We start from the raw sequence: 24701 nt of genomic DNA, 5'->3' as shown, positions 1-24701 counted from the left end.
TAGCGGCACGGCCGGCTTCAGTCACTGTTTAGTACATAGTGAGTGGCATTGTAACCACGTCCCGCTACTGACTGAGAGTATAGCACTGAGGCAGTGTAGAGCTGGCTGTCAGTCATTGCCGGGCGTGGTTAGTACATAAATAACTGCAGATGGCACTTTAACCACTAGTGGCGCGTTCCAAAATTGAAGACTGAACAGGGAAGACAATGAACAAACAATACGACATGTCAGGCTCCACTAACACCTTGTGAGGCCCTTATATGTGATATAATTATTTGAATACTTCTATAATACTCTCCATTATGGTAAGGCTGCATTCACACATTGAGACTGCAGTGAGATTTTTGCTGCTCCCTTGAGAATACAGCATCCAGACAAATATGCAGGACCAGAAAATCCTTTAAAAAAAACATTTTATTAATCCAGCAAATACAAAACACACAAAAAAAACCCTGTTAAGTCTACAAGGAGAAAAACAGAGAAGGGCATACTGTTAGATAAGAAAGGTCCAAAGGATCCATCCCATAAGTAGTATAGGCAGTGTAATATATGTGATACATAAGATAGTTATGTGCATTTGTATATAGAAAGTGTCCAAGCAAGTGCACAATGGTATATACAGTGGTGGCCAAAAGTATTGGCACCCCTGCAATTCTGTCAGATAATACTCAGCTTCTTCCTGAAAATGATTGCAATCACAAATTCTTTGGTATTATTATCTTCATTTAATTTGCTTGCAAGGAAAAAACACAAAAGAGAATGAAGCAAAAATCAAATCATTGATCATTTCACACAAAACTCCAAAAATGGGCCAGACAAAAGTATTGGCACCCTGAGCCTAATACTTGGTTGCACAACCATTAGCCAAAATAACTGCGAACAACCGCTTCCAGTAACCATCAATGAGTTTCTTACAATGCTCTGCTGGAATTGTAGACCATTCTTCTTTGGCAAACTGCTCCAGGTCCCTGATATTTGAAGGGTGCCTTCTCCAACCTGCCATTTTGAGATCTCTCCATGGGTGTTCTATGGGATTCAGGTCTGGACTCATTGCTGGCTACCTTAGAAGTCTCCAGTGCTTTCTCGCAAACCATTTTATAGTGCTTTTGGAAGTGTGTTTTGGGTCATTGTCCTGCTGGAAGACCCATGACCTCTGAGGGAGACCCAGCTTTCTCACACTGGGCCCTACATTATGCTGCAAAATTTGTTGGTAGTCTTCAGACTTCATAATGCCATGCACACGGTCAAGCAGTCCAGTGCCAGAGGCAGCAAAGCAACCCCAAAACATCAGGGAACCTCCGCCATGTTTGACTGTAGGGACCGTGGTCTTTTCTTTGAATGCCTCTTTTTTTTTCCTGTACACTCTATGTTGATGCTTTTTGCCAAAAAGCTCTACTTTTGTCTCATCTGACCAGAGAACATTCTTCCAAAACATTTCAGGCTTTCTCAGGTAAGTTTTGGCAAACTCCAGCCTGGCTTTTTTATGTCTCGGGCTAAGAAGTGGGGTCTTCCTGGGTATCCTACCATACAATCCCTTTTCATTCAGACGCCGACGGATAGTACAGGTTGACACTGTTGCACCATCGGACTGCAGGGCAGCTTGAACTTGTTTGGATGTTAGTCGAGGTTCTTTATCCACCATCCGCACAATCTTGCGTTGAAATCTCTCGTCAATTTTTCTTTTCCGTCCACATCTAGGGAGGTTAGCCACAGTGCTATGGGCTTTAAACTTTTTGATGACACTGCGCACGGAAGACACAGGAACATTCAGGTCTTTGGAGATGGACTTGTAGCCTTGAGATTGCTCATGCTTCCTCACAATTTGGTTTCTCAAGTCCTCAGACAGTTCTTTGGTCTTCTTTCTTTTCTCCATGCTCAATGTGGTACACACAAGGACACAGGACAGAGGTTGAGTCAACTTTAATCCATGTTAACTGGCTGCAAGTGTGATTTAGTTATTGCCAACACCTGTTAGGTGCCACAGGTAAGTTACAGGTGCTATTAATTACACGAATTAGAGAAGCATCACATGATTTTTCAAACAGTGCCAATACTTTTGTCCACCCCCTTTTTTAGGTTTGGTGTGGAATTGTATCCAATTTGACTTTAGGACAATTATTTTTGTGTTTTTTTCATTGAAGACAAATTAAATGAAGAGAATATTACCAAAGAATTTGTGATTGCAATCATTTTCAGGAAGATACTGAGTATTATCTGACAGAATTGCAGAGGTGCCAATACTTTTGGCCACCACTGTACATACACAGGACACGCCACCAGGGGCAATTATAGTGGGCACAGGGGTTGCAGTCGCATCTGGTCCCTAAATCCTGGGGGACCCAAAGGATCAGTATGAAATCACCAATACTTTTAGGGTCTGTGCATATGTTGAAGTTTTGTTGTAGGGTTTTTTGGCACTTTTTTTCTGAGTGGTTTTGTCACAAAACCTGAAGGCTTTCCTAGTACCAGCAAAGTGGATGAGAATCCTGAGGTCTCATGCACACGTTGCTTATTTTTTAACTTGCAGACGTAAATCTGCAGCATGTCAATTCTTTCAGGGTTTTCGCTGCAGAGTTTTCCTTTTCTAATGAGTGGGGAAAAATCTCTAATAAAAATGCATGTATTTTACACTGCGTTTTTCCTGCCTAAAGATGCAGAAATTTCTGCAATAAATACTTAACGTGTGCACATACCCTAAAAGACCTATGAGAACTGGAGATTTTGCATGGGGCCCATGAGCCTGGAATTACGCCAATGCACACCACCAATGTATCATGGAATAGCAGTGTCTAAACCTCACAACCGCTGCTAGAGACCAAAAGGCCTTCCACATGCACCTTGTTTTTATCAGTGCAGGCTTTATTGTATTTGTGCTTTATTTGATTAATTCATAAAATATGCACTTTCTAAAGATTTTCTGGTCCTGCTTTGTCCAGTCTGGTTGGTTTTCCAAAACTGTATTAAAATTGCACCACTGTGATTTAACATCACAAATACATTAATACCAATGAAGCTGTAGAATTGTTCTACAATGGTTAGAAACCGGTCAAAAAAAATGCTAGAAAGCCCACAATATAACGCTCAGATGTCTGCACATTGTGTGCCACAAAGGATGCCAGCTGTCACACATATAAGAGTGATTACCACAAGTGTAACAGTACAGGAAAGAAGCGAGGGGGGCGCTAATTATTTTACAAGCTGCACTTAATAAAAAAAATTAGATTTTTCTTTTACTCACTATTTTCCCTCCTGATCTATGTTCATATGGAAACATAGAAAAGGTCTTGGACTCCTTCTTATACATGCAGTAGTGCTTCACCCAGCTGGAGCCAAACGGGGCAGGACCTATATCCAAAAAAAAAGATAGATACAAGTATTGACGAGGATGTGATTATTTAACTAAACAAATCAAATGCTAGAACTAAAGTGAGGACTAAATATATGGCCAATGAGCTGAAACTAAAATAAGCTTATATCGGGGGGAGATCAGAATACCTCATGGTGTCACACAGAAATGCCCAGAATAGAGAATACTCTAATATAATGGTCACCTATGACAAAAAAATACAGAGATGTAATATTGGCTACACAGGACTGGCAACAAGGCTTACGTTTCTCCTGGACATACAGGTAGCCTTCCATTGTGAAAGGACTGGCTCGTTTGTGCTCCTGTGGGTTTTTTCTGATCTTTCTCATCAGCTCTTCAACTTCTGATCGTGTCCCTTCAAAACGATTTCGGGTCTAAAATATGTAAAGCCAAAAGATGTGTAAATTTGAAGACTTACATATAAATCACTCTGGGAACACTACTCCTGAACCGTGTGGACACAGGAATGAAGGACTGAGCCACAGAAAAAAATAATATTCATATGTAGTTAATAGTTACTAATATATATATATACACATACACTGCTTAAAAAATAAAGGGAACACAAACAGAATATAATTCCAAGTGAATCAAACTTCTGTGAAATCAAACTGTCCACTTAGGAAGCAACACTGATTGACAATCAATTTCACATGCTGTTGTGCAAATGGAAGAGACAATACATGGAAATTATTGGCAATTATCAAGACACCCTCAATAAAGGAGTGGTTCTGCAGGTGGGGACCACAGACCACATCTCATTGTCAATGCTTTCTGGCTGATGTTTTGGTCACTTTTGAATGTTGGTTGTGCTTTCACACTCGTGGTAGCATGAGACGGACTCTACAACCCACAGAAGTTGCTCAGGTAGTGCAGCTCATCCAGGATGACACATCAATGCGAGCTGTGGCAAGAAGGTTTGCTGTGTCTGTCAGCGTAGTGTCCAGAGGCTGGAGGCGCTACCAGGAGACAGGCCATTACACCAGGAGACATGGAGGGGGCCGTAGGAGGGCAACAACCCAGCAGCAGGACCGCTACCTCCGCCTTTGTGCAAGGAGGAACAAGAGGAGCACTACCAGAGCCCTGCAAAATGACCTCCAGCAGGCCACAAATGTGCATGTGTCTGCACAAACAGTTAGAAACCGACTCCATGAGGGTGGTATGAGGGCCAGACGTCCACAGATGGGGGTTGTGCTCACAGCCCAACACCGTGCAGGACGCTTGGCATTTTCCACAGAACACCAGGATTGGCAAAGTCGCCACTGGCCCCCTGTGCTCTTCACAGATGAAAGCAGGTTCACACTGAGCACATGTGACAGACGTGACAGAGTCTGGAGACGCCGTGGAGAGCGATCTGCTGCCTGCAACATCCTTCAGCATGACCGGTTTGGCAGTGGGTCAGTAATGGTGTGGGGTGGCATTTCTTTGGAGGGTTGCACAGCCCTCCATGTACTCGCCAGAGGTAGTCTGACTGCCATTAGGTACCGAGATGAGATCCTCAGACCCCTTGTGAGACCATATGCTGGTGCGGTTGGCCCTGGGTTCCTCCTAATGCAGGACAAGGCCAGACCTCATGTGGCTGGAGTGTGTCAGCAGTTCATGCAGGATGAAGGCATTGAAGCTATGGACTGGCCTGTCCGTTCTCCAGACCTGAATCTGATTGAGCACATCTGGGACATCATGTCTCGCTCCATCCACCAAGGTCACGTTGCACCACAGACTGTCCAGGAGTTGGCGGATGCTTTAGTCCAGGTCTGGGAGGAGATCCCACAGGAGACCATTCGCAACCTCATCAGGAGCATGCCCAGGCGTTGTAGGGAGGTCATACAGGCACGTGGAGGCCACACACAATACTGAGCCTCATTTTGACTTGTTTTAAGGACATTACATCAAAGTTGGATCAGCCTGTAGTGTGTTTTTCCACTTTAATTTCGGGGGTGACTCCAAATCCAGGCCTCCATTGGTTAATAAATTTGATTTCCACTGATGATTTTTGTGTGATTTTGTTGTCAGCACATTCAACTTTGTACAGAACAAAGTATTCAATGAGAATATTTCATTCATTCAGATCTAGGATGTGTTATTTGAGTGTTCCCTTTATTTTTTTGAGCAGAATATATATATATATATATATATATATATATACATATATATACACACACATACATACACACACACACTACTGCCACCGACCAGGATGATGAAGGTGACACGAGGGTGGAAATTGAAAATAAATGCTTGAATCCAACAAAGAATTTATGGAAGGAGCTAAAGCTCAGAGTTCATATAAGGAGCCCACGGGAGCTTCAGGATTTGAAGAGTGTTTGTGTGGAAGAATGGGCCAAAATCACACCCGAGCAATGCATGCAACTAGTTTCTCCATATAGGAGGCGTCTTGAAGATGTCATCACCAACAAAGGCTTTTGTATGAAGTATTAAATAAATTTCAGTAAGCGTGTTCAATAGTTTTTTCCCTGTGGTATTTCTCATAACTACACATAACTTAATATATGGACATCTATAGTATGATTTCTTTCCCTGTGTGGATTGGATGGGTTGTTACTGATATCTTGTGAGAATTTCATGTCAATAGTACCTTTAGAAATATATTTCCTTAGAAAATTGTGTGTGTATATATTTACACTTACACACATCAGCACACATACACATATATACACAGTTCAGTAACATTCATAAGATTTTTTATGTAGCTCAGTCCATCATTCAGGTGTCTACGCGATTCATATATATGGCCCCTTTGGCGGATCTTAGAGGATCTCATTATAAGTCAATGGCGTGCAGCAGGTGTTTCTCATTCAATGGATTAGTCAAAGTTCTAATTTAGAAGTTTTTCTTCTACGATGGAACAGAAAAGCATAATTCACAACGCTAATATAAGAAAGAATGACGACTGAACTTTCCTCCACCTGTCAGAGCTACCTCAGCTACAAGCATCAGATCTATTTAATAACGTATGCACGTTACACATCCATCTGAGGACATATTTCATGGTCCGTATATGGAAAACAATGCCGGGACTGAGTGCAAGTTTCCTGACCCACAGTCCTAGAACTGCGGCCCATATACAGACTTTGAAATACGGCCGTCTAAACCCGGCCATGAAAAACAACATAGTAAATATAAAAGGGCACGGATATTTCTGCTCTTCCAGCATTCAAATTCCCATGGGAATATTGGTGTTTTGAATGCAATTCAAACTTATTGTACCAATCTAAAATCTCCACTAGGTGGCAGCACGGTCCCATGTATATGCTATTTTTTTCTCACTTTTCTAATAGCTATAGAATGCAATGGAAATACACACTGGATTTACACAGCAGTGTATAGGAGAAATGAAGATACAATATAAAACATTTCTCAGATTACATACATTTAAAGGGCTTGTCTAGTTAAAACAAGTTATCACTTATCCACTGGATTGACGGGGGCTCAAGTGCATCGATCAGCAGAACATGGCACATAAGTCATCCTGTAGGAAAAGGGCAGGAGTGCACGATTGACAGCTGCTCCATTCATTCTCTATGTAACTGCTGAGCGCTGTGCTCTAATTTTTCCAGAAGTCCCATAGAGAATAAATCCGACTAGCCACATCATCTTGTAGTGAGAAATTTGTATCGTCGACAGGGAACTTTTATCCCCAATAGGTTGTAATTCCTTTTAACCAGAAAATCCCTTTAAAAGTAAGGTATGACCAGGTAATGACCTATTGTATAAATTAGGTTTTGTGTTACATGTAATTTTAAAATTTGGGGCTTCTGTGTGAAAATTGTATCTATACCAGTACATTATATATAACATGTCTGTCAAAAGTTTGGACACCTGTTCATCCAATGGTTTTCCTTCTTCTTACTGGAATGTGCATATTGTAGATTCAGACTAAAAGGCAGCAAAACAAACAAATCAGAATGTTTGTTAGACCTTATATTCCACAAACTACCCCCTTTTACTCCCATGAGAGCGTTACACACCCCTGGTATTCCATCAAGCAGCTTCATCAGGTGGTCGCCTGGAATGGCTTTCCAACAGTCTTGAAGGAGTTCCCAGAGGTGCTGAGCGATTGTTGGCAGCTTTGCCTTCACACTGCGGTCCAGCTCCTCCAAAACCATTCTTCAACTGGGTTGAGGTCTGGTGTTTGTGGAGTCATGTCATCTGATGCAGCATCCATCCCTCTCCATCTAGGTCACATAGCACTTACATAGCTTGGTGGTGTATTTTGGGTCATTGTTCTGATGTAACGCAAATGATGGTCTCACTAAGTGCAAACTAGATGGGATGGCACGTTGTGGCAGAATGCTGTGGTAGCCATGGTGGATAAATCGGTCTTAAATTTGGTATAAATCACCCTCACATGTTCAAATCTCCTTCATGCTTCACAGTGGGCATAACACATGTAGAAACCATCCACTAACCTGTTATACATCTTGCAGAAACATGGCAGTTGGTACCAAAAATCTCAAATTTTGACCCATCAGACAACAGTACAGATTTCCACTAATCTAATGTCCAGTCCTTGGGTTGCTTGGTCCAAACAAGTTTCTTCTTTTTTGCAGTCCTCAGTAGTGGCTTCTTTACAGCAATTCGACCATAAAGGACAACTTCTTGTAAGTTTCCTTTGGACAGTTGATGTAGAGATAATTCTCCAATTGGATTTCTATGTATTATTTATGAGGCAATTATCTGAGGTGCTGTAAATTTCTGTTTTCTGAGGCTGGTAACTCGGATGAACTTATCTTACACAGCAGAGGTAATTCTTCATCTTCCTTTCCAGGGGCAGTACAGGAAATACCATTTCATCATAGCCATTGATGGTTTTTATGACGGCACTTGAGGATACCTTTAAGATTCTAAAAAATATTTAGATTTGAGAGTCCTCAGTGGTTGATACCTTTTAAAGGCTAACTGAAAAGATGGTAACAAATTGCAAGCTTTCGAAACTACTCAGGTCTCAGGCGGCATAGTATAACACAAAATCAGAGGAGTCACATATTTATACACAGCAAGACACAGAAATAATGCAATAGATGAGACAAGTGACATAAAGCAGAACTATTACCATTATTATTTGGGGGCAGCCTGAAACACAGAAGTGGGGGGTCTGGAAATATGAATTGCAATCTGGCATCTTTTTGTAGTAAAGGTTGTAGTTTCCATGCAGCTCCCCTTAGCACCTCCAGGTTTGGATTGTAGGAGACTACTAGAGGCACCTGGTTGCTTTGTTTAGTTTTGTAATGTAGGAGATGATTCCTTGATATTCTGGTGGCTCTTGTAATCTGGTTCTCAATTGTTCTTGGATGGTAGCCCGATTCAAAAAGGTCTTTCTGAGGCCACCAAGGTCTTTGTCTCTATCCATAGGGTTGGAACATATCAAATTGTATGTGATGGCTTGGCTGTAGACAATAGAGTTTTTTGTGTGTTTTGGATGGAAATTGTCCCATTTAAGGTATGTTGGACGGTTGATTGTCTCCCGGTACAGGGATGTCTTCATTTCATTGTTCTGTAGCTTAATGATGGTGTCCAAAAAGTTAATTTCAGTACAGGAGTAGTTGAGTGTTAGGTTGATGGTGAGATGAAATTGATTAAAAAAAAAAGTGTTCATGGAACATCTTTAGCTTTTACTCAGATTCCAGATGATTAAAATATTGTCAATGTAACGATAGTAGGCCAGAGGCCTGATGAAACATCAGGACAAAAAGTCACTTTCAAGCTTGGGCATGAAAAGATTTGCATACTGTGGGGCCATTTTACCTACTAAAAGGTAATTTCAAGTCTCCGAGAGACAGAAAAGTTTGGGAATATAAACTCATGACAACCTTTGACACCATCAGAGCAGGAATGAATGTGTCACATGGATTTATGTCATTGTACATCAACTAAGGAATGCGCTCCTCACACCTGAGGGGGGCATCACAGCCCCGGACCAGACTTTAATCACAGGATAATAAAACTTTCACACTGCTTATCTATGAACTATTCCAATATTTACGGCCAGAACTGTCCCTCTCCCATAGTAATAGTTCTGCTTTAAGTCACTCGTCTCATCTGTAGCATTATTTCTAAGTCTTGCTTTGTATAAATATGTGACTCTTACGATTTTGTGTTATACTATGCCTGATGAAGAGACCTGAGTAGTTTTGAAAGCTTCCAATTTGTTACCATCTTTTCAGTTGGCTATTAAAAGGTATCAACCACTGAGGACTCTCAAATCTTAATATTTTTCTATCGACTGGCTAACATGGTACAAAGATATATATTTTTCCTTTTTCAAGATTCTAGCAATTTTCCAGACTGACTGACCTTTATTCCTTAAAGTAACGATGGACTTTATTTAATTGAATAGTTCTTGCCTTATTCTAGCTTAGAACAGTTGTGGATTAGGAATCAGCACTATATGGAGCTGTGTACTGATGGTCGCAAACACTTTCTAAAAGCCCGGCGAGTACACAAATTAATTCTTGACGAGGCATACCTGTCCATTCCAGGTGACTATGTGATGAAGGTGATTGAGAGAATGCCAAGGGTATGTAAAGCGGTCATCAGAAAAAAAAAAAGAAGGGGTACTTTGAGAAATCTAAGGTTTACAAACTCTGGTTTGTTTCATACTTGTTTCTTTACTCCCTGTTTCCATGTGTGTTCGATCATGGTTTTGTTGCCTTCAGTCTGAATCTACAATATGAAGATTCCAATAAGAAGAAGGAAAGCAATAGTATGAACAGGTGTGTAGAAGTTTTTGACCAGTACTGTATATCTACAGTATACACACACAGACAGAGACACAAATATTAGCTGTACAGTGAAAGACAAATGGTTGCAAATACAAACATCAGCCTTATTCATAAAAAAAAATAAAAAAACTTTGGAGGACAGAACCCTGCGAGCCGCAGCTTATAAACTCAGAGGTAACAGTATAAACACCAATAGCAGTAGTCATCTTCAGTTTCTTGAAGATACTAATTTATGTAGATGATTAAGCAATTGCGGAAAGATCTGCTCAAACTTTAGGAAGGTAGAGTACAAAAAATATATATATTTATTTATTATAGATATAGAATATACTGTAGATCTCTCAATCATAATACTACATCCACACTCACATTCTGAATGTTAATTTGCAGCTCCAGTTTGTAATGGTTAAAATCTTTTGCAAGTTCATATCCTTGGTGATAGAAGGTAAAAATTCCTTGGAAAAATGACAGCATCTATGAAAAAATAAATGTAATTTAATATTAGAGGAACAAGAATTTACAGTATCAGAAAGTACATGGAACATATTCTGTAAGATTACAATTCCACCTAATATAGTAAATAAAGAGATATGAAAAATTATTATTAGACTAATTACCATTCATGGGAAAGATGAGAGAAATCTAATACAGCACTTGTACATGCAGTCACCCAGATCTCTACTCCATCATATCGGAATCCATTTATGACAAGGTTTCTACAAATCTATGTCCTTATACTTAGATTCTTCCTAGTTCTACTAGTTTTAGAAAGTTGTCTGAATCAGTAGAGCTCATTCATACGCACTTGAAACTTCAGGCATTATATTGGCGAATTTCATGCATTTCAGTGGCTTGTACTTGTGCTTTTCCTGGTACATTTGAAGTCTTGTAGAGGAGTCCATGAAGATGAAACAAACCAATTTAAAAAAAAATACTTAAAAATTGGTGTATTTTTAGTAAAAATGCCACTGTCCTTTTAAAATTAAAAGCAGAATAAAGAGCTTTCAAGAGTGCTTAAGAAGGGTCCTTCCTCGTATATAGTGCTTGAGTAGGGTCCAACCTTGTATATAGTGCTTGAGCAGGGTCCTACCTCGTATACAGTGCTTGAGCAGGGTCCTACCTCGTATATAGTGCTTGAGTAGGGTCCTACCTCGTATATAGTGCTTGAGTAGGGTCCTACCTCGTATACAGTGCTTGAGTAGGGTCCTACCTCATATATAGTGCTTGAGTAGGGTCCTACCTCATATATAGTGCTTGAGTAGGGTCCAACCTCGTATATAGTGCTTGAGTAGGGTCCTACCTCGTATACAGTGCTTGAGTAGGGTCCTACCTCATATATAGTGCTTGAGTAGGGTCCTACCTCATATATAGTGCTTGAGTAGGGTCCTACCTCGTATATAGTGCTTGAGTAAGGTCCTACCTCTTATATAGTGCTTGAGCAGGGTCCTACCTTGTATAGCAATTTTACAAAAATCTGCTACTTAACCAGTTGCAAAGAACATATATTTGACTTTTGATAAGTAATTCACAAATACTTAATGTTTCAGTCACAAACTCTAGACAAGTACTTGTCATTTAAAGTGATAATGATTAATAGTTATGCCTATTATTATTGTGCTTTGCTTATACAGCGCCATCATATTCCACAGGGCATTACAGACATCACTGTCACCACTGGAGCTCACAATCTAAATTCCCGATCATTAAGGTTGAGTGTGGGAGGAAACCGGAGGAAACCCACACAAACGTGGGGAAATCATACAAACTCCTCGCAGATGTTGTGACTGGTAAGATCGGCCGTGAACACCAACCTTCATCAGTGCGGGGAGGATTATTATATTAACAAAAGATATGGAGCTGCGTATAGCCAGACACAACAAGAACGCTGTGTATGTAGATTTTATTATAGACTAGAAAGTAACATCTGTCCGAAGCGATATTTATAAAAAAAAAAAAAAAATGGCAATATCTATGTGACACCAGCCATATGAATGCCATTACACCTCCCTTAGGGTGCGTCCGTCCACTATCTGGAAAGGTAAATACACTTTTTTCCTGGGTTCCATCAATACACAACTTGCCTCATTTGTCAATCAAGATATAGCAAATGTTCTTTCACCAGGTTACGCTATTAAAGAGCAAACAGTTGAGAATTATGAAAAAAAAAAGACTTGAATTGTTTACATCCATCAGATTGTTAAGACAGAAAAGTGGAAAGAATTAGCAAAAAAAACGTCATTAATACTACATTATTAGTGAATGTGAAGAAAGACATTACTCATATACACAGGAGAGCAGTTATCAGTGGAATAATTTTTTTTTTTTTTTTAAAAGTACAAAATCCATGAGTCTGGATTCAATTGTATGCATCACTTGAAAAAAAAAAAGTACTCCCCAACTAGTTGGAGGAGCATAATGAAGATGTCTTTATTACTGAGTCACCATATAGATGTGAGATGTATAAGAGGGAAGTAGGAGAAGTAATCTGATTAATAAGTATTTCTGCAAAAAATATTAAATGCAAAAGTATGTGCATTTTAGTGCCGTACAGGCCTCAGAGATAACATCAGAGCGGAGTACAATTTATTTCTTTATTATACTTGTTGCTACTTCTTTTCTTTATTTCTGGACAATCCCTGTAAGAGCTGCAGTAAGACTGTTCTCCTGTGATTTGCTGGCAGCAATGACTATGTACAGCATGACACAGACCATTTATGTTCTGTATACCAATGTCTTCACTTACAGGTTCCACAAATTCAAATTTTTTCCGCTCCTGGATTTCTTGCAGTTTACATACATATTCTAGTGACAGCTCGTAAAAATGTTGCCGATTCTGCTCCACTTGGACATCTGCCTAAACGAGAGAGAGAGAAAACAGCTGCATTTAGCTGAAGAATAACGGCACTGTACATCTCATGCCATACCCTGTAAGGAATAGATCTGCGCTCCCTTTGTAAAGAAAGTCAAGAACTTTGAGCACAGTATAAACATCTCCTATCACCAAGAACCTAAAACACTATATATGGATTTAATATACACAGTATCAGCTCAGACATGAATTAGAAGAGAGCCAAAACGTCCGACATGACTATTTAACGACCATAGCATATTGTGAAATTTTATTGATTTGGCATCTGATAATTCGGCAGTTAAATCGATAGTTCCATAACAAGGAGTAATTACCTATTAACACAATGCTGAGATTTCTTCATGCAGACATTTGATCAGTGGGGGGGTCATCTAAATAGCCCTACTGAACAACTTGGTCCGAGTGAAGTGCTGTCTTGTTTTCAAGGACAAAACTAGAACCGAAAATACAGTCATGTGAATGTAGCCTCACAAACAGTAATAGATAAAATTTCCAGGAGATGTGGGTCGAAAATCCACATTAAGTGATTTTACCCTACCTGGAATAAAAACTAAAAAAAAAAAATGAAATAATATAATATAATATAATATAAGGACAGGCTATGTGGCCTTTTTCTGTCAATCTTTGATGTTTCTATGATGGACAGATGTCCCTGTACCAGTTGTGTGATGATACAGCCTATAATCTTATCTCTTTGATTTTGAAACAATGATGTTTATTTACATGAGCCCAAGCGATAGCAACTATGTAAATTGATTAGCTCAAACAATGAGCCCTGTGAGTAATGCCCTCCCTAACCCCTTGACCTGTGGATATCTACTTAAAAAGGAGATATGCTTCTGTAGCAAGGAGAATCAGAAAGACTTTACAAGGAGAATAAGAGACATCCTTCAGGACAGTAGATGGATAGCATGGCGGCTCCATCCAAAGAGACACAGATTTGGATTCTACATGATTCCGGCCTAAGGGTATATAGCCCTGACTGGAAAGATACGGATCTGCACCACTGACTATCAGAGAGCCCATGGATACATTTGGGGAGACCATGTTGGGACGATGAAGTCACCTGGCCCCATGGATATGTTTTTTTGGGGTTGCCAGGTGGGACCCTCTGGTCGCCTGGAACCCATGGAGACATTCGGAGAAGCCAGATTGGGACCAGCCAGTCATGGAAACTCTCGGAGGGTGCGACTCTCGGGTCTCCTGGTCTTGTACCTCGATGGACTGCTAGCTTTCTAAGCTTGCCGCTACCTTCTCTCTGTGGGGGCCCGCCAGAAGCGGGGGGCAACTGGTTGAGGTAGTTGGCCCTGGAAGTCCCAAAGTCGCAGCTGTTCTATCCCAGGCGGGCCTGCTGAAGGGTGAGGACTGTGTAATGTTGTACCATCTTGGGACTGTTCTATGTGTTTATTGAACCACAAAGAGGACAATACAGTATTGCCATGCTGTTTTACCCTCACCCTGTGTTGTCTGAGTATTATTACATCCACGGAAGACCCCGTGTCTTCACAAGTGGATATAGAGAAGGCTTAAATGTCTAGGGCGTAATAAGCCGGACCCTCATGGTCTCTCCTAGGAGACCCGTCAGGAGTGACTGCTTTTTATGTAGTAATCATCTTTGAAACCATATAAACCTATTCATCACTGAGCTGAACTACAGGCTACAAACTCTCCTGCAATGCAGAGCCACGTGAAGTCACTTGACGTCATACAAATGAGCAGTGAATTTTGCTATTTTTCTGTTTCTCATTTGAAGATCAGGGAGTTTTTGTGGAAACTATTTCCAGTGCTATGAAATCCTAATGCTGGGAGACAGAAGTGAAATAGCGGATTCTCTCTTTTCTCTGGTGAGATGACCTTGTCTAAGAGGCCAGGAACACATCCTTTGCTCATTTTCTCATACATTCCTCCTTAGTAGTCCCTTTGGAAGAAGCAAAGTTGTTTGAAAATAACCCCTCTAGAGAATGAAAGACAGCCAAGAAAAACATTTGTGTTTTCAGTATCTCAAATGACAAGATAACCATCTTCCATTAAAGGAAGGACGCATGGACAGCAGAGCATACCCACAGCACTTTACTCATGGACATAGGAATTGTACATCATCCATGTCTCCCTGTACCCGCTGGACTTATACCCCGGAACCCTCTTTCCTCCCAAACTTGATACCTAAATGTGTCCCATGGTTAAAGCAGACTATATAGTGCAGCACAGACAATTATTAAAGAACTAGATGGTGGCCCGATTCTAACGCATCGGGTATTCTAGAATATGTATGCGGCCAACCGGGCGCGACTAATCAGCGAAGCAGTGTTTAAATGGGTTGTGCACTACTTTAAATTAACCCCCCAATGTATCCCCCCGGGGCCCCTCCCGATGGCAAGTGTGAAGGGAGGACCGGGGAGCGAGGCCGCCGGTCGGGGTACTTCTGCTGCGAGCAGCCAGGAGATGACCGGCTAGCACCAGTCATCTCCGACTGCGTCGCCGCTGACCTCCATGCGGCTACCGTCGGGAGATCAGCGGCTAGGGCCGCTGATCTCCCAAAGGCAAGTGTGAAGGGAGGACCGGGGAGCGGCGGCGCCTAGGCCGCCGGTCGGGGTACTTCTGCTGCGAGCAGCCAGGACCTCCGTGCGGCAGATGAGCCGCCAACGACCGCCATCTTGTTCTGAAATCCCGCGTCGCTGATTGGCTGCGGCCGGACCAAATCAGCGACGCGGGATTTCCTGGACGGACAGACAGACGGGATAAGCCGATTATATAGTAGACTAGATGGTGGCCCGATTCTAACGCTGATGTATCCCCTCGGGGCCCCTAATGAATTTTGTAATTACGTCATGTTGTCAATACTGCTTGTGACAACATCGCTGACCACGCACAGCCAGCACGTAATTCCCCCTGCTGCAGCAGCTCTTGCTTCCGCTTACATCACGACTATTTGCGGCTGCAGCCAGGGGTCTCCTGTTCCGCGTACCACGGTGAATGATGGGCTGTGGGCGGGGTTATCCCCCATCGTGTCACACCCAGCATCCACCGCGCGCTCTGTCAATGAATGCGCGTGCGGTGGATGCCGGGTGTGACCGGATGGGGGATAACACCGCCCACAGCCCATCACTCACCGTGGAACGCGAAACAGGTCATCTCCCGGCTGCGTCGCCGCTGATCTCTCGACGGTGGCCTGCGTGTTTCAAATCCGGCGCCAATTAGCGGCCGGACTGCGCTCGTTGCTGATTGGTGGCGGAAGCGACCAATTAGGACAGCGGTGTTTTAAATTTCGCGCCAACATCGCTGATTGTTAGTGAGGACCGGGGAGCGGCGCTGCCTGTGCGGGTACTTCCGCTGCGAGCAGCCGGGAGATGACCGGCTAGCGCCGGTCATCTACCGGCTGCATCGCCGCTGACCTCCATGCGGCTACCGTCGGGAGATCAGCGGCTAGGGCCGCTGATCTCCCGACGGCAAATGTGAAGGGAGGACCGGGGAGCGGCGCCGCCTAGGCCGTCGGTCGGGGTACTTCTGCTGCGAGCAGCCGGGCTAGCGCCGGTCATCTCCCGGCTGCATCGCCGCTGACCTCCGTGCGGCAGATGAGCCGCTAATGGCCCCCATCTTGTTCTGAAATCCCGCGTCGCTAATTGGCCGCGGCCGGACCAATCAGCGACGCGGGATTTCCTGGACGGACAGACAGATGGGATAAGCCGATTATATAGTAGATGATGTAGAGATTCTCGTGTGCATCATGTTTGGGTTGTCTGCTATATGGATTCCTTCTCCCAGTCAGATACGGTTCCCTTAATTCCCTTAATACGGTACCCCATAATGGCTATAAAGTGGGGGCAGAGTCTCATGACACTGAATGAAATATACTTATAAATTTTGAACAAAGTGCACACGGATGGCATAGCCCAGCGATTGTCAATCCGCAGTATGTGTACAAGACCTGCGAGGGTATGTGCCGCAACCTCAGGGGGTATGCCAGGAGTAAATCTATGACTGAGATAGCACCTAGCAAAAGTTTCAATGTGAAAGAGGAAGTTTGCCAGTTTTTAAGGGATTCCATCATCAGATTTTTGCTACCCCATCTGAGAGCAGCATAATTTAGGGGCAGAGACCCTGATTCCAGAGATGGGTCACTCACTGCACTGCTTGCTGTAGCTTTGATAAAACAACAGCTTTATTAGCAAATCTCCATTCCAGGACTAGTAAACCGGCTTCCATGTAGTCCTCTATATTCATGAGCTCTGTACAATCCCACAGATTGGCAGCTTTCGGTGTACACTGTGCATAGGTCGAAAGTTGCCAATCAGAGACATTGTAGATCTGCAGCAGATATAACTAGATTTTATCAAACCCACAGCAAGCAGTCCAGTAAGTGCCACATCACTGCAATTAGGGTCATCTACCCCTACATCATGCTGCTCTCAGATTACATAGCAAAAACTTGAGAGATTCCCTTTAAAGGAGGACTATCAGATGGTTTATGGCTTCTAAACTACCAGCATTGGCTAGGGGACTTCAAAACATATCTTTGTGACCACTGATATAGCATTGTAAAAAAAACAAAAAACAAAAAAAAACAACAAAAAAAACCTGTTCACAAGTGTCACAATGGTGGCCTCGCTCATCAGATACTTCAGCGCTCCACAATAAACCCTTACCAAAGCTTCCTCCTTGACCTTGATAGACCGCTCCACTGTTCTACTATGTCCCGGTCTTTGGCCCTAAAACTGATGAAGCTATAGGTTTTGTAGTCAAAAACCAAATGACTAACTCCCTTTATAGCTCACCCAGCCTGGTCTACCCAATACACACCAGACTGTTCACCGCCACAACCCTCCTCCTCCTATTATAGGTCTGTCCAGAGAAACCTGAGGAGGGCGGTGGTCCAAGTAGTTGCAGTAAAAATGATTGTTATGAGGTGGTATTTGGCTTACCCATCCTGATATGGGTCTGAAATCTATAGGGGATTTGATTTTTGTATACTGGGTTGAGCGAAGAAGTGCATAAAAGTGCAGAACGGTCTGGAGTATAAATCTTTATTTAGGAGGTGTGATATGCAGGCTATGTTTATTTCAGGGTCTGCAGGTGGGGGTTGTATGTACTCCTTGAGATGCAATAGCCGTCCGTTCTGGGCATGTGCAAGGTTATAAGATATATGGACTGTGCAGAAATCAACTGCTCAGACTTGTCTATTCATATATACTGCAGGATACAAATTCCACTGAAAACCTGATCTGTGCCATGAGCCAAGTATAGGACACTGTGCTGTGTACTCAGACTGTATAGGTCCGCAGTGTACAGGGAAGTCGTGGTGTAACTACATGTATACTGGTTGTTGCTGATAAATTACGTCACCACATAAATGATATGCAGGGCATATTACTACATGCAGGATGTGAAAGTGTGAGATAACGTACAGCAGCCAATGCTGTACTCTGCAATCTACTAAAATATATATTAAAAAAGCCAAGTGTCTGTGCCCACCACCAGATCCATGTACAGCAAGGCACGGGAGCAATCCACAATTTATTTCCTCACAGAATGGCCCTATAGATGTCTATAGGAGCTGTATTTAGGAGTCATGTTATGTGATCCAGATCCCAAATACAGACATGTATGAGGCCTTGCATACTGAGAATTAGCCAGTAATTACAACTCAGCTGATTGCCAGATAGGACTTTGTCACAGATTCAACATCAGCCAAAATCGGGCACAAAGTGAATAATGAATGTGGGCCAATGGGTCATCACTATTCCACCAGTGTTTCTGCATATTGGTGTGGATCATGTGTGCATTGCATATTGTGCATACGGTAATTAGATTTACAAACTGATATGTTAGAGTTAAAAAGAATGCATCTGCTGGTTATATAGGCTCAGTCTTATTAGCCATGATTGGTATTGTAGTATCTGAGAGTTTAGGCCTCCACTAGATTAATGCCGTATTTGGGTCATAGAGGCAGGAATAAAATGGGCGGACATGCAGTAACTTGGCCTTACCTCCTGTAACTGCGGCTCTTTCTTCTTTGATGACATGCTCACATGTTTATCTAGATTGCTGTAGTTCTTGTCTGTTTCTTTATCAAACTTCTTCTTTTCTTCCTGTGTACAATTCATAAATACTTTATTATCTTTCATTACATATGTCGATGTACTGCGCAAATTCATTTATCTTTTTATGGTTTTCCCTGATTATTATCTGTAAGGTTATTTTCTGCACAGTGTAGAGAGAACAAGGCCTGCGAACAGCCAGGAGTATTAGAAAAATCTGATTTTTATGAAGACTTCAACGTCCAAATAGTCTGATAAAGGTATGAATATTAGGTTGGGTTTACACAGAGGCTTTTTTTTTCCTTAAAATCACATGCAACCTGCCTATAAGAAACCTGCAGTGTTACAAAGCATTCTTAGGCTATGTGCACATGAGTTTTCAGAGGTGAAGCCATTTTAGGAGAACGCTGGCAATCATTTTGCTGAAGCGGTTTGGCCGGTGGGAGTGTCGCCGTTCTTCCAGAAGAATGAGCAGATCACTTCTTTTAACTGCTTTAGTGTTTCCAAATCCTGAAGAGGTTAAAAGAAGTGAAATAAGTAGGAACATGAAAATAGCAATTTCGTTTTGAGATTGCTGTGCATTAATGTTCATTTTCCGGGTGGAATCCACCTGAAAAAGACGGCGTATGCATATAGCCTTAGGCTGAAATCACTCACTACTAGTGTTGAGCATTCCCATACTGAAATATCGGGTATCGACCGATATTCGCGGTATCGGAGTTCCGATACTTTTAGAATATCGAATACCGGAATCGGAAGTTCCCATAATGCCTGCGCTCTGCAGTGTCTCTGAAGGATGACAAGCTGGATGGCAGCGCTCAGCTTACTGTACTTGTCATTTAGTGTTAAAGGATTTATTTAAAAAAATAATAGTGTTTTCATGCACTGTCTCTTTAAAAAAGCCGGCCGGCAATTCAGCATCTGTACCCGACAATTTAGAATAGAAGGAACAGAGCATTACACATAGATTAGATAGATAGAAACATGTCAATCATATATATAATAAGTACAGTGATAGTGTTGATTACTGTACTTGTCATTTAGTGTTAAAATAAAGGATTTATTAAAAAAAAAAATTGGCGTGGGGTTCCCCGTAATTTTAGTCTCTAGCGGAGGTTAAGCAGACGGCTGGGGCAGATGTTTGAAGCCTGGGAAGGGGGTAATACCCACGGAGCTTCCCAGGCTACTAATATCAGCCCCCAGCTGAATACCTAGCCTTTACTAGATATTAAAATGGGGGACCCCCAAAAAAATGACGTGGGGTCCCCCCTATTTTAATAGCTAGCAAAGGCTAGGCAGACAGCTGGGGGCTGATATTAATAGCCCAGGAAGGGTGCCATGAATATTGGCCCCCTCCCAGGCTAGAAACACCAGTCGTCAGCCACCCCAGAAATGGCACATCCATAGGATGTGCCAATTCTGGCACTTAGCCTCGCTCTTCCCACTGCCCTGTAGCGGTGGCAGTGGAGTAATAGGGCTGGGGTTGATGTCAGCTTATAATGCCAGCTGACATCAAGCCCAGGTTAGTAATGGAGAGGCGTTTATAAGACACCCCCATTACTAACCCCATAGTGAAAGTTAAAAAAAACACAAACACCCAGAATAAAGTCCTTTAATTGAAATAAACACACAATTCTTTATTGTTCTAAATTAAACCATACTTATCACACCCATCCTTCAGAGACACTGCAGAGCGCAAGAATGCCTGCGCTGGGCAGGGTCTATGAAGGATGACATGCTGGATGGCAGAGCTCAGCTGCCATCCAGCCTGTCATCTCAATGCCATCCCAGCGTGGGAGAATTCTCCTGCTCAAGCGCTGAGCGCAGGAGAATTCTCCCACGCTGTCAATGACGTGCATGAGGTGAGCTGAGTTCATTGGACATGAGCTCACCTCATGCACGTCACTGACAGCGTGGGAGAATTCTCTCGCGCTCACCGCATGAGCAGGAGAATTCTCCCACGCTGTCAGTTTCGTGCATGAGGTGAACTGAGTTCATTGGACATGACCTCGGCTCATCTGGATGCCGTCACAGCCAGACACTGAGGAGCGCAAGCATGCCTGCGCTTCTCAGTGTCTGCGACATGGCAAGCTGGATGGCAGCTTTCGGCTGCGATGTAGCTGGTCATGTGAATGTAGCAGAGCTGAAGCCGCCGTGGGAACCATGGAAAGGTAAGGATGATGTTGCTTTATTATTTTACTTTTATTGCAGAAGACATTGGCTTCAGCTGGAATGGGCGTGATGTTAAGTATGGTTTAATTTAGAACATTAAAGAATTGTGTGTTTATTTCAATTAAAGGACTTTATTCTGGGTGTTTGTGTTTTTTTTAACTTTCACTATGGGGTTAGTAATGGGGGTGTCTTATAGACGCCTCTCCATTACTAACCTGGGCTTGATGTCAACTGGCATTATAAGCTGACATCAACCCCAGCCCTATTACCCCACTGCCACCACTACATGGCAGTGGGAAGAACGAGGCTAAGTGCCAGAATTGGCACATCCTATGGATGCGCCATTTCTGGGGCGGCTGACGGCTGGTGTTTCTAGCCTGGGAGGGGGCCAATATTCATGGCATCCTTCCTGGGCTATTAATATCAGCCCCCAGCTGTCTGCCTAGCCTTTGCTAGCTATTAAAATAGGGGGGACCCAACGTCGTTTTTTTGGGGGTCCCCCATTTTAATAGCTAGTAAAGGCTAGGTATTCAGCTGGGGGCTGATATTAGTAGCCTGGGAAGCTCCGTGGGTATTACCCCCTTCCCAGGCTTCAAACATCTGCACCAGCCGTCTGCTTAACCTCCGCTAGAGACTAAAATTACGGACAACCCCACGCCAATTTTCTTTTTAATAAATTCTTTATTTTAACACTAAAATGACAAGTACAGTAATCAACACTATCACTGTACTTCTTATATATGTGACTGACATGTTTCTATGTATCTAATCTATGTGTGGATGCTCTATTCTTTCTGTTCTAAATTGTCGGGTATCGGTGTATGCCGCTGCTGAATTGCCGGCTTTTCATGTAATACATTCTACATTATTCTTAGTTGTTTTCCTTCATGTAGAATTAACCTACAAGGAAAGAAAGGGTTTATTTTCATTCCGATATTTGTGTCCCATTGACTTGCATTGGTTTCCGGTATCGGAATCGGCGATATCCGATATTTTTTGGGTATCGGTCCGATCCAATCCGATATTTCCCGATATCGGAGGGTATCGCTCAACACTACTCACTACAGTGGTGTGAAAGTGTTTGCCCCCTTCCAGGTTTCTTATTCTTTTGCATGTTTGTCACACTTAAATGTTTCAGATCACAAAACAAATTTAAATATTAGACAAAGATAACAAGTAAACACAAAATGCAATTTTTAAATGAAGCTCTTTATTATTAAGGGAAAATAAATCCAATCCTACAGGGCCCTGTGTGAAAAAGTGATTGCCCCCTAAACCTAATAACTGGTTGGGCCACTGTTGGCATCAAGCATTTGTGATAACAAGAAATGAGTCTTTTACAACGCTCTGGAGGAATTTTGGCACACTAATCTTCGCACAATTGTTATAATTCTCCCACATTGGAGGGTTTCCAAGCATGAACCACCTTTTTAAGGTCATGCCACAGCATCTCAATTGGATTAAGGTCAGGACTTTGACTAGGCCACTATAAAGTCTTAATTTTGTTTTTCTTAAGCCATTCAGAGGTGGACTTGCTGATGTGTTTTGGAACATTGTCCTGCTGCATAACCCAAGTGCGTTTCAGCTTGATGTCACGAACAGATGGCCAGACATTCTCCTTCAGGATTTTTTGGTAGACAGAAAATTCATGGTTCAATTTACCACAGCAAGGCTTCCAGGTCCTGAAGCAGCAAAACTGCCACAGACCATCACACTACCACCACCATATTTTACTGTTGGCATGATGTTCTTTTTCTGACATGCGGTGTTACTCCTACGCCAGATATAATGGGACATACACCTTCTAAAAAGTTCAACTTTTGTGTCATCAGTCCAGAGTATTCTCCCAAAAGTCTCGGTGATCATCAGGATGTTTTCTGGTAAAACTGAGACTAGCCTTTAACATTCTTTTTTCTCAGCAAAGCTTTTCGTCTTGGAACTCTACCATCCATGCTGTTACGGGTCCGGGTGGTGGAACCTCTGTGCTTCGGTGCAAGGAGGGACCAGAGGGGGCGTGACTAAGTACCTACTCGGTCTGACCAAGGTCGCAAGGCAGCTCAATCGACTCCGTGATCCAAGGAGGGACCGAGCAGGGGGACCAGATGCCACTCTGGGACCGACCTTGTGTGAGAGCAGGTGACTCCCACAGGTAAGATGGCAGGAACTGACCGGTACAGCGGATGAGCACGGCTGGAAGGCTGACGGGTGGTCCGGGTAGACAACCTAGCGGGCACGACAGGTAACAGACAAGTGCTTCCAGGTAAGCAGGTTGGCGGGCACGGCAGATAACTGGCAGGCAGACTGGCGGACAGGACTGACTGGCAGACTGGCGGACAGGCAGACTGGCGGACAGGACTGACAGGCAGACTGGCGGACAGGACTGACAGGCAGACTGGCGGACAGGACTGACAGGCAGACTGGCGGACAGGACTGACAGGCAGACTGGCGGACAGGACTGACAGGCAGACTGGCGGACAGGACTGACAGGCAGACTGGCGGACAGGACTGACAGGCAGACTGGCGGACAGGACTGACAGGCAGACTGGCGGACAGGACTGACAGGCAGACTGGCGGACAGGACTGACAGGCAGACTGGCGGACAGGCAGACTGGCGGACAGGACTGACAGGCAGACAGGACTGACAGGCAGAGGGACCTGAGGGCTGAAGCAAGTGTTAGCAAACAGAACAACAACCTTGCACAGGCATCTCCATATTGGAGGAGGTGCTTTAAATAGGGGAAGTCCTCCGGCCATTGGCCGGGGACTTTTTAGGACGGCGCGCAAGGCCCCTTTAAGAGGGAGGGAGCGCGCGTGCGCGCCCTAAGCACAGTGCCCGGGAAGCTGCGCGTGCCACAGTAGCTGCAGGACAGGAGCCGGAAGACGCCAGAGCAGGGCCGTGGCGGTGAGGGGAACGGCGTCTCTGCCTGGCAGGAGGCAGAGACACTGATGCTACACATGCCATTTTTGCGAAGTCTCTTTCTTATGGTGGAGTCATGAACACTGACCTTAACTGAGGCAAGTGAAGCCTGCAGTTCTTTGTATGTTGTTGTGGAGTCTTTTGTGACCCCTTGGATGAGTCACTGCTGTGTATTGGGGTAATTTTGGTCGGCCGGCCACTCCTGGAAAGGTTCACCACTGTTCCATGTTTTCGCCATTTGTGGATAATGGCTCTCACTGTGGTACACTGTAGTCCCAAAGATTTCGAAATGGCTTTATAACTTTTCCAGGCTAGTAGATCTCAATTACTTGTTTTTTCATTTGTTCCTGAATTTCTTTGGATAGTAGCAGATGTCTAGCTTTTGAGGATCTTTTGGTCTACTTCACTTTGTCAATTTAAGTGATCTCTTGATTGAGACCAGGTGTGGCAGTAATCAGGCCTGTGTGTCGCTAGGGAAATTGAACTCAGCTTTCCAAAGAGGTGATAAACCACAGTTAATTTATGTTTTAAGGGGGAAAGAAATCACTTTTTCACACAGGGCCCTGTAGGTTTGGATTTCTTTTTCCCTTAATAAATA

The 24701-nt window shown here is 43.2% G+C and overlaps 1 protein-coding gene across 2 annotated transcripts in view; it reads right to left on the bottom strand.

Moving 5' to 3' along the window:
• ARHGAP10 (Rho GTPase activating protein 10) overlaps positions 1-24701 on the bottom strand; it is a 265976-nt gene that overhangs the window by 147040 nt on the left and 94235 nt on the right. For both annotated transcript variants that reach the window (XM_073642512.1, XM_073642513.1), the window contains exons 5-9: positions 18964-19065; positions 12854-12964; positions 10480-10584; positions 3612-3741; positions 3239-3345 (exon numbers count right to left, since the gene is read on the bottom strand). In XM_073642512.1, coding sequence (XP_073498613.1) covers positions 3239-3345; positions 3612-3741; positions 10480-10584; positions 12854-12964; positions 18964-19065 — 555 coding nt within the window. The remainder of the gene's footprint in view (positions 1-3238; positions 3346-3611; positions 3742-10479; positions 10585-12853; positions 12965-18963; positions 19066-24701) is intronic.

The sequence above is a fragment of the Phyllobates terribilis genome, unplaced genomic scaffold, assembly GCF_046119375.1.
Source record: "Phyllobates terribilis strain yellow unplaced genomic scaffold, ASM4611937v1 Scaffold_1__5_contigs__length_1240528914, whole genome shotgun sequence".
Taxonomy (NCBI): Eukaryota; Metazoa; Chordata; class Amphibia; order Anura; family Dendrobatidae; genus Phyllobates; species Phyllobates terribilis.
This window is presented reverse-complemented; position numbering and strand designations above follow the sequence as displayed.